Source organism: Hypanus sabinus, chromosome 5 (genome assembly GCF_030144855.1).
Source record: "Hypanus sabinus isolate sHypSab1 chromosome 5, sHypSab1.hap1, whole genome shotgun sequence".
Lineage (NCBI taxonomy): Eukaryota > Metazoa > Chordata > Chondrichthyes > Myliobatiformes > Dasyatidae > Hypanus > Hypanus sabinus.
Genome location: NC_082710.1, coordinates 77,325,189 through 77,342,492, shown reverse-complemented (window position 1 = coordinate 77,342,492; position 17,304 = coordinate 77,325,189). Strand labels below are relative to the sequence as shown.

At 45.0% G+C, this 17,304-nt stretch overlaps 1 protein-coding gene across 1 annotated transcript; it reads right to left on the bottom strand.

The window, feature by feature from the left end:
- Positions 1–1,594: 1,594 nt before the first annotated feature.
- Positions 1,595–14,938, bottom strand: LOC132394259 (gastrula zinc finger protein XlCGF57.1-like). The gene is made up of 2 exons (XM_059970148.1): positions 14,569–14,938; positions 1,595–11,043 (listed from the first exon to the last, which is right to left on the bottom strand). The coding sequence occupies exon 2, from the start codon at positions 10,299–10,301 to the stop codon at positions 9,021–9,023; it is 1,281 nt and encodes a 426-aa protein (XP_059826131.1). The 5' UTR covers positions 10,302–11,043; positions 14,569–14,938; the 3' UTR covers positions 1,595–9,020.
- Between the last annotated feature and the right edge of the window lie 2,366 nt (positions 14,939–17,304).

Genomic DNA, 17,304 nt, shown 5'->3' with positions numbered 1-17,304 from the left:
GCACGAGAGAAATAAAAAAATGTGCTTCCACAATGCCACCAGCATCATCCTGGTGGGAATGAGCTCGCTCCAACAGGGAGATGACGGTGAAACACTCAGACTCTGTTGGCTGCGCAAGTCTGGGGAAAACCATCTCTGGCCCAGCCAAACGTATGAGATTGAGATGTAAGCTGACTCGAGACCCTCTGTTTGGGTGGATGCTGCCTGATTATTAACCCTGTTACGAATCAGTACCACAAAATAATGGACAGTACACCATACAAAATTAAATGATTTAACTTTATAAATCCTAATTTGACTAAAGGGTTAGTAAAGAGAAAGCAAAGAAAAAGAAAGGGCCCATTTTAATGACGCAGTCTCATGTAGGAGTTCATGGTTTCCCCTTCGCCGATCCTCCTTCGATCACCCCGGCCTTCGTCGGATCATGGCACCGCTCCAGGTCGAGTACTATGACCTCTCCACTCCGGCATCCTCTCCCTTTGTCTCCCACTGAACAAAGACTTAGATCACCGTGGTGTCAGGCACATGGCAGGAAATATACTCCCTTCATTGGACGGCTCACATTCCAATGCACCCATTATCTCTAACAATAACCCAAACACTCCTTCTACAGAAAGAACATTGTGTTAGCACTGAAACCTTTTCGAGGGTGTTACACTGTTCCCCCCCCCACCAAAATTAATCATGTCCTCATAATTTGCCACCCCTTCATGCAAACCACAAAGTCCACCAATGGTGTAAATGGCGGTGACACAGCTCACCAAGGCAATAGGTGCCACACTCTGTTCCCCAGGTGCTACATAGGCCAGCCTATCTCGTAGTCTCCTGATTCTTTGAGACCTCCTTACCCCATCATCTACTTCTTCAGGTTCAGAAACTCCTTGTGATACTTTGGGTCTACATGGCAAAGCCTCTCCCAGTCTGTCACTCATGCCCTCCTGAAACTCAGACCCTTCTGCCACTTGGCTGAGCCCTGCTTCATCCCTTTCCAACGTCCCGCAGAAATTCAGTCTGTCTACATATAGCCACTCCCCTCCCCTCCGATTTCATTGAACTCACCACTCACCGTGAGAAGTGTTGGGAATCCCTTCCTCAAGCAGTGGGGAGTTAACAAAAGGCAGCACATACCACAACATTTCCTCATCCGCCAAAATAGTATCCCATTCAGGAATGGGGGCCAGCATAATCTCTCTTTCAATCGCTCCGTGTCGCTACAGAATCCCCTTACTAGGTGTAGGCTCCAGGTCAGGCTCTGGGTCAACCCGCAACTCTTGTCCCAGAGGCTGATGGTGGTTCTGATGGAGAATCTTGACAGGCTACTTCTCATCCTCTGGTTTCACCTGGAAAACTGGTACGTTTGACATCTGACTCTCCACAACACAGGATGCAGTCAACCAACATATGCTTTCCAGTTATCATCAAATTCCTTATAAGGACTCGGTCTCCTGGCATGCTGGCATGGATTGGGAGAACCTAACCTTTTGAACACAAAATGCTGGACGAGCTCAGCAGCTCAGGCAGCATCCATAAGAAAGAATGAACTGTCGGCGTTTTGGCCCGAGACCCTTCTGCAGGGCTGAGAAGGAAGGAGGAATCAGAATAAGAAGCAAGTTTATTATCACCAGCATGTGACGTTAAAATTTTTTAACTTAGGAGCAGCAGTTCAATGCAATATATAATATAGAAAATGATAATAATAAATGAAATAAAAATAATAGTCATGAATAAGTAGATCAATTACGGTATATGTGTGTTGAAGAGATTTTTAAAACATGCAAAAAACAGAAATAGAGTATATTACAAAAGTGAGTTAGTGTCCAAGGGTACAATGTCCATTTAGGAATCAGATGGCAGAGGGGAAGAAGCTGTTCCTGAATCACCTAGTATGTGCCTTCAGGCTTCTGTACTTCCTACCCGATAGTAACAGTAAGAAAAGGGCATGCCCTGGGCGCTGGATGTAACCAGAAGAAACCAGAATATAAAAATGGGGAGGGGAAAGAGGCAAGCTGGAAGGTGACAGATGGGTGGGAAAGGTCAAGGGTTGGAGAAGAAAGAATTTGATAGGAGAGGCGAATGGACCAGAGAAGAGACAGAGGAGGAGGAGGGGACCCGGGGGGAGTAATAGGCAGTTGAGAAGTAAAAGGTCAGACTGCGGAATAGAGGAGGGCAGGGTGGAGGTGGGGATGGTCTATCAGAAGGTGAGATCAATATTCATGCCATCAGGTTGGAGTACTCGGACCGAATATAAGGTGCTGCACCTCCACCCTGACAGGGGTCTCATCACCATGCAGGAGGAGGCCATGGATCGACAGGTCAGAACGGGAATGGGAATCAGTAATGAAATGTCTGGCACTGTGAAGTTCTGCTTGTGGCGGATGGTGTGAACCTGGTCGACGATTTGTTTCCCTAATTGATGACGTCATGCTCAGGATGGAGCAGCAACACCTTATATTCTGTCTTGGTTCCCTCCAACCTGGTGAGCTGAACTGTAGTGTACCAGTCTTGTCTATTTGAATCCTGAGCCCCAAGGGAAGCTGTATCTTCATCTGAATAATGGTCTTATTTTGACCTCCTGAAGACCTGCTTTTGAGTAAGAGTAAAGTTCCGCCTGCTATCCTATGCTGACTTTCTCAGCTGGTCTCCATCCCACTTCCCTCAGACAACCCTCACTTCTACCACACACCGGTTTTGGTGACATCCACAAATTCACTAACTGTTCGACCTATGTTCTCCATCAAATCATTCACACACTTGACCAACTGCAAGATGACAGAAAGAAGTGACAGTAGAGCTCAGCTCAAACAAAGAAGACAAGCAAAACAAAGAGCAGGAGAGTGGTAGTGGAAGGAAACTCGTTGGTTTTGATGTTCAGATGGAAGTGGAGAGCTCTGTGACTTTCCTGGTGGGAGGTGGATGTGTATGTGCACTGGGTATCTATAGTAAAAATAAGATGATCGGGGCCACAGAACTTAAAATCATTGAAAAGATATTTTGTGTGTTGCTTGGATTTCCAGCATCTGCAGATTTTCGCCTGTTTTCACAGTGGGCGAGGGGTGTAGGAATGCTTTTCCACCACTGTGGAAATGTACTTCACTTCTTGTACCAAAATGGCATTTTTGTCTGTAACAAGCTGGAATCTGTATTGTATTAGAGTGCTTTGCTCATAATGTTGGTGCAACATGATGCTGATGGTACCTGAGCTCTTGAATGCAGACCCGCAGCTGTGTTACTGAAAGAATGCCAAATACACTGATTCCGCAGACAACAGAATGCACCCTGTCCTAGAACTTGTGTTGATCGGAGTGACTGTACTGTCTGTGTTTAGTTTTTGGATAAAGCTAATACCAGCTCTTGTGCACTGCTAATCATCCCATCTTCAAGTAAAAACAAAAGCACTTATGATTGATCCACTCTGAGTTAATTGTTGTTGGTTGGAAGATGTAGTGAAAAGGTGCTTAACACTATCTCCTACCTGGAAACCCACTCTTACCTGCACCTGCAGCTACCTCCACATCGCTTCGGCATCTCACCGCTATACCGCTCGTCATAGGAACTGAAATACTCATTCCGTCCATTGAGTACTCTCCACCATTCGATTTTCCCTCTAAAATCCATACTGCTGCTTTCTACCCGTTACTTTTGACACCCTCATTAATCAACAACCCACCATTTACTTATTTAAAGCCCGTTACGCCGCTGGTGTTTAGGGCAGCAACGAAGAGGTTCACCAGGACGTTGTCTGGAATAGAGGCACGAGCTACTGTGTAACGAGAGTTCGGACAAATTTGGACTGTTTTCTGTTGAGTGGAGGAGGATCAGGGTGACCCTGAAAGAGCTTGATCAGATTACGAGAGATATAGAGAGAGTAGATAGCTGCCATTTTTAACCTTCCGGGTCACAATGTCTAACACCAGACAGCATGCATTTGGAGGGATGAGGGACCTGTAGAGTTCATTGCCATGGCTCAGAGGCCAAGTCATCGGGTTTATTTAAAACAGAGGTTGATCTGTGCTAGTTTAGTAAAGGTGTCAACGGTTATGGGAAAAAGGCAGGGGAATGGGGTTGAGAAAGAAAAGACACTGGGACAGGGACAGAAAGTGGAAAATTTAGAGTGAGATGTGTCAAGCACAGACAGATGGGACAGACTCAGACAGGGGTTCTTGTCTGGCACGGAGAAGTGGAGCTGAACACCGGTTCATTTTCCACTCTTGGACCTTCACTGAGACCATTTCTCATCAGTACATGTTTTACAAACAATACATTTCAAAGTTCATGTTCAAAGTAAGTTCATTATCAAAGTGTGTTAACCAGATGCTATCAAACAATTAATAAAAATGTTGGCAATGTAACTCAATACCCACCCCCAACCTGGTGAAGGGAACGTTATCAATTCCAGAGGGGGAGGGTTGGGTGAGTCTGAGACTTTATGAAGGAGCCCTACCTCCATCTTCCTCATTCACCTTTTCCCTTCTCAGTCCCCTCCCTCACACTCCATTGCATGTGTTTGTGTATGTGAGGGACAGAGAGAGGCATGTCAGCCCACTTCAGCCTCCATCAACGATGTCCCCTCTTCCCCAATGCACTCACACTCCTGGGCACACAGCAATCTTCACGGTCTCAAATGATCCAAAAGTCTTATGCCCTCCCTCTAGCACCAACTCTTTAGTCATGTGTTAAACTGTATATTCTTCCTATTCCAGACAGGTGGCACAGGTGGCAGTCCTGAGATCACAGGCCTGGACGAGCTGCCCTTTAAATTGGCACCCCACTCTCTGCACTGCATTTGCAGAACCTCATTACTCTACCAGCCCATCTCATTGGTCCCCACATGGACCACGATATTCACTGTCCACCCTCTTTAGGAATGCTGAGCGATTGACCAGAGATGTCCCAGACGACATAACATCCTGGAATCTCGTTCTCAAACACAGAACATCCAGTCAGTGTCATCACCTATGACCACAGCTTGCCTCTTCTCCACACTTCCCTTCTTAGTCTCAGAGCCAGACTAAGCTCCAGAGACCCTACTGCTGTGACTTTCCTTTACCAGGTCATCCTACCATCCCCAACAGTATCAAAAGTGATATATGTGTTCAGGGGGATGGACAGGGGGCTACACAGCTCTCACTGTTTCCCCATTTCCCCTTCCTCACTGTCATCCAGTTTCCTGTGCCGTGCACCTTGGGTGCAACTACCTCTCTATATGCCCTGCCAATCATATGTCAGCCTCCCGAATAATCTGGAGTTCATCAGGTTTCAGCTCCAGCTCCTGAATGTGGATTATTCGGAACTGCTGCTGGATGCCCTTCTCACAGGTGTAATTATCAGGGACACAGGGGGGTCTCCTGCCTTCCCACATCCCGCAAGAGGAACTTTCCACTATCCTGCCTAGCATCTCCACTGTCCTAACTGAGCAAATGCAAAGAAGGTGGCAAAATTCCATCTCCATCCTAATTCTACCTTCTCTGAGTGAAGGGCCTCTTTACTGAAACCTCAAAGTGGTAAAGCCTCAAAGTCTCCACTCTGACTCTGTCCACTCTGACACTGTCCGCTTCACTTGCTCCTGCCCAACTTTCAGATCTTCTTGATAATCGATCCTGAATGCTGATTGGCCACTGCTGAAAGTTCAAAAATAACCTGCCCTGAACCACTGCCGTTAATACTCGATTTGCAAACCTGAGTGAATTACGTTCTCTCAAGCTTCTGATCTCTCCAGTTAGTGATGCGTCAAAGCTCAGTAGGGTGACACAACGAGGAATGACTGATTGAAACCCATCCCACATTCAAACCAGGTTACCACCCTCACCACAGTGTGAACCCACCACTGTCTCTGCAGCGTGGATAAGTGAATGCCTTCCCACAGTCTGAGCAGGTCAACGTCCTCTCACCTCTGAAAACAATCTGGTGTGTAGGTGATGGAAGTGTGAATTCATTCCCAGTCGGAACAGATGAACGGCTTCTACTCAGTGTGAACTCAGTGATGTTCATTCAGTTGCGATGACTGAATTCCTTCCCGCAGTCTGAGCAGTTGTACAGTTTGTCCCCAGTGTTTACTCGCTGAAGTTCGTTCAATACTGGACTGAAAGTGATATATCTGAATGCACGCAGCATAAAAATTAAAGTGGATGATCTTGAAATTCAGCTGCAGATCGGCAAGTATGACGTTGTGGATATCTCTGAAACTTGGCTAAAGGATGGCTGCCATTGGGAGCTGAATGTCCAAGGATATACAGTGCATCAGAAAGATAGTTTAGCAGGCAGAGGGGATGGTGTGTGTCTGTGTGTAAGAAATAGTATTAAATCATCAGAAAGCAATGACATAGGATTGGAAAGTGTAGAGTCTGTATGGTTGGAGGTAAGAAATGACAGTCAGGATGTGGATTACAAATTACCACAGGAGACAGAAATTGCATGTCGGAAGGGTAATGTCACGTTAATCGTTGGGGATTTTAACATGAAAGTGGATTGTGAAAAACAGGTCAGTACTGGACGTCAAGACAGTGGGTTTGTAAAATGTCTCAGGGATGGCTTTTTAGAACAGGTTGCTGAGCCCACTAGCGGATTAGCTGTACCGGATTGGCTGTTGTGCAATGATCCAGAGGTGATAAGAGAGCTTAAGGTTAAGGAACCCTTGGGGAACAGTGAACACAATATGTTTGAGTTCATTTTGAAATTTTTGAAGGAGAAACTAAATTCCAACATTTGGTATTACAGTGAAATAAAGGAAATTACAATGGCATGAGAGAGGAACTGGCCAAAGTTGACTGGAAAGGGACAATAGCAGGAAGGACAGCAGAGAAGCAATGGCTTGACTTCCTATGAAAAATGTGGGAAGTGCAAGACAAATATATTCTAAACAAGAAGGAATTCTTGAATGGAAGACAGACACTACCGTGGCTGACAAGTGAAGTCAGAGCCAAAGTAAATGCAAAAGAAGGAAGCCAAAGCTAGTGGGAAGATAGAGGATTGGGAAGCTTTAAAAACGTGAAGGAAACTAAAAAGGTCATTTGGAAGATAAAGATGAATTATGAAAGGAAGCTGGTGTCTAATATCAAAGAAGATACTTTTTTAAGTGTATATGGGATAAAAGAGAGTTAAGGGCAGATATAGGACCAATAGAAAATGATGCTGGAGGTACTGTAATAAGAGACACAGAGATGGCAGAGGAACAGAATGCATATCTTGCATCAGTCTTCACAATGGAAGACATCTGCAGTATACCGGACATTCAAAAGTATCAGGGAAGTGAAGTACGTGCAGTGAAAATTACGACTGAGAAGGTGCTCAGGAAGCTTAATGGACTGAGGGTGGATAAATCTCCTGGACCTGATGGAATGCACCCTTGGGTTCTGAAGGAAATAGCTGGAGAGATTGCCGAGGCATTAACAATGATCTTTCTGGTATCGATGGATTGTGGCATTGTACTGGATGACTGAGAAATTACAAATGTTACACCGCTATGTAAGAAAGGTGGGAGGCAGCAGATGGGAAACTATAGGCCTGTTAGCCTGACTTCAGTGGTTGCGAAGTTGTTGGAATCGATTGATAGGGACGAGATTAAGCCAGCATGGTTTCCTGAAAGAAAAATCCTGCCTGATTAACCAACTGCAATTCTTTCACGAAATTACAAGTAGAGTAGACAAAGAAGATGCAGTAGATATGCTGTACTTGGATTTTCAGTGGCCTTTGACAACGTGCTGCACATGAGGCTGTTAGTATGATATGAGCCCTTGTAATCTGAGTGAAGTTACTAGCATGGGTGGAGCATTGGCTGATCAACAGAAAATAGAGTGGGATTAGTGGGATCCTATTCTGGTTGGCTGCCGGTTACCACTGGAGTTCCACAGTGGTCATGTTTGGACCAGCACTTTTTACGCTGTATGTCAATGATTTCAACTATGTGATAAATAGATTTGTGGCTAAATCTGCTGATGATACAAAGATTAGGTGGAAGAGTGGGTAGTGCTGAGGAAACAGAGAGCCTGCAGAGAGATTTAGATAGTTTAGGGGAATGGGTAAAGAAGTAGCCAATGAAATACAATGTTGGAAAGTGTATGGTCATGCACCTTGGTGGGAGAAATAAACAGCCAGATGCTTATTTATATCGGGAGAGAATTCAAAATGCAGAGATGCAAAGGAACTTGGGAGTCCTTATACAGGATACCTGAAAGGTTATCTTCTAGATTGAGTCAGTGGTGAAGAAGGTGAATGCAATGGTGTCATTCATTTCTAGAGGTATAGAATATTAGAGCAGGGATGTGATGTTCAGGCTGTATACAGGACTCGTGAGACCACACTTGGAGTATTGTGTGCAGTTTTGGGCTCCGTATTTTAGAAAGGATGTACTGACTTTGGAGAATGTTCAGAGAAGATTCACTAGAATGATTCCAGGAATGAAAGGGTTTCCGTACGAAAAGCATCTGGCAGCTCCTGTGCTGTATTCCCTGGATTTCAGGAGAATGTGGAAGGGGGAATGGTGATCTCATGGACACACTATGAATGTTAAAAGCTGTGAATAGACTAGATATGGGAAAGTCATTTCCCATGGTACGGGAGTCTTGGAGAAGAGGGCATGACTTCAGGATTGAAGTACAGCCATTTAGAACAGAGAACCACATTCAGGGCAGATGAACGACCTCTCTCTAGTATGAAGTCACTGATTCACCTTCAGTGTAGATGATCGAGTGAATCCCTTACCACATTCAGAGCAGGTGAATGGCCTCTCCCCAGTGTCATCTAACTGGTGTGTCAGTAGATGAGAATGCCGAATGAGTGAGCAGGTGGACGGCCTCTCCACAGTGTGAACAAACTGATGTTCTTTCAGATGAACTGAAAAGGTGAATCCCTTCCCACGTTCTGAGCAGATGAATGGATTCTCCCCAGTGTGAACTCGCTGATGACCCCGTAGGTTGGAGTGAGTGAATCTATTCCCACAGTCTGAGCAGGTGAATGGCCTCTCCCCAGGGTGAACTTGCTGATGTGACTTCAATTGAGATTACTGGGTGAATCCCTCCCCACTTTCAAAGCAGTGGAACAGCTTCTCCCCAGTGTGAACTCGCTGATGTCTCTGTAGGTTGGACAATTGAGTGAATCCCTTCCCATAGTCTGAGCAGGTGAACGATATTCTCCCCAGTGTGGACTCGCTGATGTAACTTAAGTTCGGATGACCGAGCAAATCCCTTCCCACATTCAGAGCAAATGAACAGCTTCTCCCCAGTGTGAACTCGCTGATGTAACTTCAGTTCAGATGATCGAGCAAATCCCTTCCCACATTCAGAGCAAGTGAACGGCTTCTCCCCAGTGTGAACTCGCTGATGTTCCTTCAAATTACCTGACTTGGTGAATCCTTTCCCACATTCAGAGCATGTGAATGGCTTCTCCCCATTGTGAACTAACTGATGCTCCTTCAGGCGAGACGACCAAGTGAATCCTTTCCCACATTCAGAGCAAGTGAACAGCTTCTCCCCAGTGTGAATTCGCTGGTGACTCTGTAGACTGGACAAATGAATGAATCCCTTCCCACAGTCTGAGCAGGTGAATGGTCTCTCCCCAATGTGAACTAACTGATGTTGTAGCAGGTGGCTTGACTGGATAAATCCTTTCCCACATTCAGAGCAGGTGAACGGCCTCTCCCCAGCATGAACTCGCTGATGTAACTTAAGTTCGGATGACCGAGCAAATCCCTTCCCACATTCAGAGCAAGTGAACGGCTTCTCCCCAGTGTGAACTCGCTGGTGTAACTTCAGATTACCTGACTGGGTAAATCTTTTCCCACAGTCTGAGCATTTGAATGGCCTCTCCCCAGTGTGAACTCGCTGATGTGACTTGAGTTCAGATGACTGGGTGAATCCTTTCCCACATTCAGAGCAAGTGAACGGCTTCTCCCCAGTGTGAACTCGCTGGTGTAACTTCAGATTACCTGACTGGGTAAAGCCTTTCCCACAGTCTGAGCAGGTGAATGGCCTCTCCCCAGTGTGAACTCGCTGATGTAACTTCAGTTTAGATGACTGAGCAAATCCCTTCCCACATTCAGAGCAAGTGAACGGCTTCTCCCCAGTGTGGACTCGCCGATGTTCCTTCAGATTACCTGACTTGGTGAATCCTTTCCCACATTCAGAGCATGTGAATGGCCTCTCCTGAGTGTGAACTAACTGATGTTGTAGCAGCTGATTTGACTGAATGAATCGCTTCCCACAGTCTGAGCAGGTGAATGGCCTCTCCCCAGTGTGAACTCGCTGGTGTCTCCGTAGGTTGGAAGAGTGAGTGAATCCCTTCCCACAGTCTGAGCAGCTGAACGACATCTTTTCAGTGTGAACTCGCTGGTGTTCATTCAGTTGAGACGACTGTGTGAACCCTTTCCCACATTCGGAGCAGGAAAATGGCTTCTCCCCGGTGTGAACTCGTTGGTGTCACTGTGGTGTGGTTGAGTGTGTGAATGCCTTCCCACTGTTGGAGCAGGTCAATGTCCTCTCACTGGTGAATTTTCTGATATACCTTCAGCATCAAGAACTGACTGGCTTCCTACTTGCAGAACAGGTGGAGTATCTCACTATGGTGTGAACTTACTTATGTATCTTCAGACTGGATGACTGAGTAGTTCCCCTCCCTCACCCTGAGTTGGGTGAATGGCCTCTCCCCACGTTGAACTCACTGATGTGTCTGCGGGTAGGGTGTGAGTGAATCCCTTCCCACAGAGAGAAGGAGAATGATATCTCACTATGATCAATTCTCTGGCAATTCAGAAAGTCAGACGTTTGAATCCCTTGTACAATCAATGCAGTTGAAGAACTGATCTCCAGTGAACAAATGCTGGTGTGTTCTCAGCTCTCGGTTACAGAGAATTTCACAGAAAACTTCATTTCAGAGACAGAATACATTGCCAGCCAGGATGAGATAATTCTTCATCTCCAAGGATCAACAACAGATATGTTGGTGTTGCAAAGAAAATATCTGGTCACTCCTTAAATATCCAGACAGAGTCAGCAAAACTGATGTGTTGTTGTGTTTGAGATTCCCGTACACAAGTGTTCTGCCATTTCAAACCTGTAAAAATATTTGCAAAGGACATCAATGGGTGAAGGACAATATTTCAGGAGAGATTTTAATCTGTGGTGAGCACTTATGAACATATGAAATAGGAGCAGGAGTAGGCCATCCAGCCCATCGAGCCTGCTCTGCCATTTAATAAGATCATGGCTGATCATGGCCTTTTCCCCATAACCCTTAATTCCCCTACTGTGCCAAAATCTATCCAACCTTGTCTGAAATATGTTTACTGAGGTAGCCTCCACTCCTTCATTGGGCAGAGAAATCCACAAATTCACCACCCTTTGGGAAAGGCAGTTCCTCCTCAACTCCTTCCCAATTTCCCCCAAATCTTGAGGCAATGTCCTCTAGTTCTTGTCTCATCTACCAGTGGAAACAACTTACCTACCTCTATCTTACCTATTCTTTTCATAATTTTACATGTTTCTATATGATCTCCTCTGAATGTGAGCTCTGGCATCACAATTTTACCAATTTCAACTCAAGCTGGGGGTATCCACTCCCCACTGAACATCAACGGCTCCTTGGTACAGATCGTAAAGAGCAGCAAATTTCTTGTGGTTCACTTGACGGAGAATCTCACCTGGTCCCTCAACACCAGCTCCATAGCAAAGAAAGCCCAGTAGCATCTCTACTTTCTGAGAAGGCTGAGGAAAGTCCATCTCCCACCCCCATCCTCATCAAATTCTACAAGGGTTGTATTGAGAGCATCCTGAGCAGCTGCATCACTGCCTGGTTTGGAAATTGCACCATCTTGGATCGTAAGACCCTGCAGCGGATAGTGAGGTCAGCTGAGAAGATTTTCTTCCTGCCATCATGGACATTTACACTACACGCTGCATCCGCAAAGGAAACAGCATTATGAAGGACCCCATGCACCCCTCATACAATCTCTTCTCCCTCCTGCCGTCTGAGAAAAGGCTCTGAAGCATTTGGGCTCTCATGACCAGATTATGTAACAGTTTCTTCCCCCAAGCTATCAGTCTCCTCAATACCCAGAGCCTGGACTGATACCTTGCCCTATTGTCCTGTTTATTATTTATTGTAATGCCTGCACTCTTTTTGTGCACTTTACACAGTTCTGTGTAGGTCTGTAGTCTAGTGTAGCTTTCCCTGTGTTGGTTTTTTTATGTAGTTCAGTCTAGTTTTTGTACTGTGTTGTGTAACACCATGGTCCTGAAAAACGTGGTCGCATTTTTACTATGTCCTGTACCAGCAGTTATGGTCGAAATGACAATAAAAGTGACTTGACTTGACTTCAACTTGAGGTATACCCCCAGGCTACTGTGAGAAGTGAGGGAGGAAATTGCTGAGCCTCTGGCGATGATCTTGGTACATCAATCCAGAGAGGAAGAGTACCAGAGGATTAGAAGATCTTTTTCCCTTTTCAAGAAAGTGAGTAGAGATATGCCAGGAAATTACAGACTAGTGGTTCTTACGTCAGTGGAGGGCAAGTTTCTGGAGAAACTCCTGAGAGGCAGTATTTAACAGCATTTGGAGAAGCATAATCGGATGTGGGACAGTCAACATGGCTCTGTCTAGGGCAGATTATGCCTTACAAACCTGATTGGATTATTTGAGGATGCAACAAAACACACAGATGAAGGTAGAGCATTGGATATAGTGTACTTGGCTTTCAATAAGACTTTTGATAAGATTCCTCATGCGAGGCTCATTCAGAAATTAATGAGGCAAGAATCCAAGTAGACCTCGCTTTCTGGATCCAGAACTGGCTTGCCGACAGAAGCAAAAAGGTGGGTGTAGATGGTTTATAAGGTGACCGGTGGGGTTCCACAGGGATGTATTCCGAGATTCCTTCTCTCTGTGATTTTTATAAATGATCTTGAAGAGGAAGTAGAAAGGTGGGTTAGTAAGTTTGGTGATGACACAAAAGTTGAGGGTGTTGTGAATAATCTGGGCAGTTATCAGAGGTTGCAGCGGGACATCGATAGGATGCAGAACTGGCAGATGGAGTTCAACCCAGATAAGTGTGTTGTGGTTTATTTTGGTGCATCACGTGAAGACAGAATACAATATTATGTTAGGACTCTTGGCAGTGTGGAGGATCAGTGAGATCTTGGGATCAATTTTACACTCAAAGCTTCGGCACTGATTGACACGTTGTTAAGAAAACCTTCATCAACCATGGAACTGAGTTCAAGAGTGGTGGGGTAATGTTACAGCTACATAAAACCTTATTTTGGAAGGATGTGGATACAATAGAAAGAGTGCAGAGGAGATTTACAAGGATGTTGCATGGATTGGAGAACATGCCTTATGAGAATAGGTTGAGTGAACTTTGGAGCAACGGAAGATGAGAGGTGACTTGACAGATGTGTATAAGGTGATGAAAGGCATTGACCATGTGCATAGCCAGATGATTTTTCCTACGGCTGAACTGGCAAACACGAGGGGCGCAGTTTTAAGGTGCTTGGAAGTAAGGTCAAAGGGGATGTCAGAGGTAGGTTTTTCACACAGAGAGAAGTAGGTGCATGGAATGCACTGCCAGCGATGATGGTAGAGGCAGATACCATAGAGTCTTTTGGGAGACTCTTAGATATGTACATGGAGCTTAGAAAAGCAGAGTACAATGCGGTTGGGAAATCCAAGGCAGTTTCTAGAATAGGTTACATGGATAGCACAACACTATGTTTCTATGTGCACTCATCTTCTAACAAGGCACGGATCAGACATTCTGACTGACCATCAAATTCTCTGACTATTCCTGTGTGTAAGAGAATGGGCCACTTCTGACTTCAATCAATCTATGACTTGGCTCAATGTGTCTCTGTCCTTTGGTATTATTTCAAGTTCTGGTCATGCTCCACAACACCAGAAACAACACTTGTTATTGCATGTACGATCCTGGAGATTTACTAATTACTTGGCTCGCCTCCCATCAGCTGATTGACAGTGAGCCATCGATGGCAATGAATATAAAGAGGAGGGCAGTGGTTATTCTCATTGGAGTGCGGTACTTTGGTGACGGGAAAGCCACAAATCACGTGTCATCCAAGCAAAGGTGGTTCATATCGTTATTAACCCAGAGAGAACTAAATCTGACGGAAAGTTTTATTTCCTGACTGTAAGGTAAACTCTTCAACTGAGATTAACTGGGAACTATATTTTTGTTCCGATTTCCTAATCCTCGGATTTACATAGTGGAGCTCGGCAGTGTTTGGGAGATACATCCGCTCGCACTTCCTTCGACTGTACGGGACAACGGCGGTACTAACGCCCATGTCTACCTCTTTACCCAGAAGCCCTCACGATGAGAACCCTCCCTGTCCGCCATCGACAGATACAGCATTGCGCATGCACGGTCAAACAGGCGGTGCCAGACAGCTCCAGTGAGTCGAAAACTGCCTGGGGGCCCGGGTACGGATCGTGGGGCTGGGCGATAGGGCGAGGACCAGGACTGTCGTGGGGTTCAATACCATTGTGGCTGGAAATCACAGTAATTGACCTCCGGTTGCGTTTCAGACGCCGGTAATTAAGACCCCGTCCGCTGTCCACTCTTACCTTTGTCCGAATGTTGTTAGCATCTCGTCTACTCAGCGCATGCGCGATATTCGGGATGGGTGGCGCCGACGACACATGCGCATTGGTTTAAACAGGAGAAAACCTGCAGATGCGAAAATCTAAAGCAACACCCACAAAATGCCGGAGGAAGGGAGGGAGTAGGAATGTGGGGAGAGATGAGGTGAGTAAAGGCGAGCTGTGGTTGATTGGTGAAAGAGATATAGGGCTGGAGAATAATAATAATAAATACTTTATTGATCCCGAGTGGGAAGTTCTTTCGTTACAGCATCAGTATTTAAAATCACACTTAGCAGTGTGTAGGCTTTACTAAAAATAGAGAATAATAATATACACAATAATACTGTACCAATGTGCTATAATAATATACGAAACAATATTGCAGAGACCATAGAACTGTGATCTGTCGCAAAAAGATGTACATAATTGACTATTTCTTACTTCCTTCACATACATGTGGAGTAAAAATATTTACGATATGTCTCTGTCTAAATGTGCAATCATAGTAATTTATAATAAACAGAACAGTCAATGTAACATAGAAATACTCTCAAATCAGCGTGAGTTAAACAGTCTGATTCCTGGTGGAAGAAGCTGTCCCGGAGCCTGTTGGTCCTGGCTTTTATGCTGCAGCAGCATTGCCCCGATGGTACTAGCTGGAATATATTGTGATTGGGGTGACTCAAGTACCCCATGATTATGCAGACCCTTTTTACACACCCGTCTTTGTAAATTTCTTGAATCATGGGAAGTTCACAACTACAGATGTGCTTGGCTTTACATTCCAGTCAGTAAAAATTTCAATTAGTGATGTATGAAAGAAACATAAAATCCTTTCATCAGCTTTAGTTCTTGAGAACATCGCCTATGTTGAACCTCCTCCTGTTCCAGACATTTCTACCCGTGAGAACATATTTTATACCATTCTCTCTGGGAACATAATAATTACAAACACCATTGTCCTGAGTAACAAGAGACCTGTAGAGTTCACATCACAAAACGTGACACTCCATTGTGGAAAAACTAGTGCCCTCCTCCTCATATTCATTGGCACTGCAATCGATGGGATCACCACCGTCAATCATCTAGGGTGGGTGGGTCAGAGTAATTGGAAAGTCTCCAGGACTGGCTGTGTAATATCACAGGCACTTCGATGCACTGTGAGACATGACCATTGATCTGAGCAGGACATTTTTACACAGTCTAAAACCTTCACGGCACTTTCAATTAACTTTCAAAGAAATTTCTATCAATGCAGCACCAAATGCGATGCATGGGAGTATTTCAGATACTGTGCAGCCATACACAGACGCAGTTTAGAGAGAACAGTGAATATCATCAATGGAGAGAATCAAACTGAGCCAAGTCACAGGCTGCAGACGGGCAGAAATGTCCTATTTTTATACAGAGAGGAAGCCTGTCAGAGAGTTTGATGGTCAGTCCAGATGCCGGCACTGTGCCCAGTTAGAGGATGACTCCTTCACCCAGGTTAGTTCGAACCTCACTGTCACAGTGTGATGTAAGAGCCCAGGAGAGAGATGAAAGCTAATTCATCTGAAATAAGACCATAAGATTAAAGGAGCAGAACTGGGTCATTTGGCTCATTGAGTTTGTTCCTCTATTTCATCATGGCTGATCCATGTTCCCTCATAGCTCCAATATCCCTTCATGACTTGACTAACAAGAAGCTAACAATCTTTAAAATATGCTCAATCACTTGGCCTTCACAGTTGACTGAGACAACAAATTTCACAGATTTACTACTCTATAAAGAAATTCCATTTCCATTCTAAAAGGACATTACTCGATTCTGAGGCTCTGTCCTCTGGTCTTTGACTCACTCACTACAGGAAATAGCCATTCTATCTAGACAATTCAACATTTGAAAGGTTTTCATTGAGGTCCCCATCATTATTCTGAATTACAGTGAGTCGAGGTCAAGAGCATCAAATGCTCGCTCCTCATATGACAAAACTTTCATTCTAGGAATCATTTTCGTGAAACTTCGCTGGGCCCTCTTCAATGTCAGCACATCCTTTCTTAGATATGGGGCTCAAAACTGCTCCCAATGCTCCAAGTGAAGCCTTGCCAGATCTTTGTAAAGCCTCAGCAATGCGTCCTTGCTGTATGCTCTCATGCTTTTGTACAATGTCCTGTTACTCAGAATGGCTTCTTTGGTTTGTTATGAGCAGGAATGCTTCTTTGTCGGATAAGTGTTTCTCTCGCCGTTGTTTTGCTTTAGAATGGCTGATATGGTAATTGTATTCATTTGTTAATTAATGGGGAATGTTATTGTGTCTTGTGATGCTGGGAACTTGGGGGAGGGGTTTTCGCGGGTTTTTGGTGTGAGAGGGAGGCCGAGGAAGATGCCGAGGAAGGTATGTGCTGGACTGCTCGTAAGACCACCGGGGTGGTCCCAGGTGCGACGGCCGGATGGGTCGATTGGTTCGTTGATTGAGCTCCAACGAGTGCACTAAACAGACTGAACTTTGATAAGTTGGCGCCTTTTGTTTTTTTCCTTATATATATATATTGTATTGCCTACTACTCTTTTAATTTTAGTAAAGTGTATTTCATAACGGTATTTGTCGTGGGTTTGATACTGTTGGCGGGCGCGAGGCATAAACTCAATTCTCACAGCACCTGCATGTACGGGAGGTGGGTTGGTGAGTTGCTGGAACTCCGTTTCCCCTAGACATATACCAGCCTTTTGGGTAA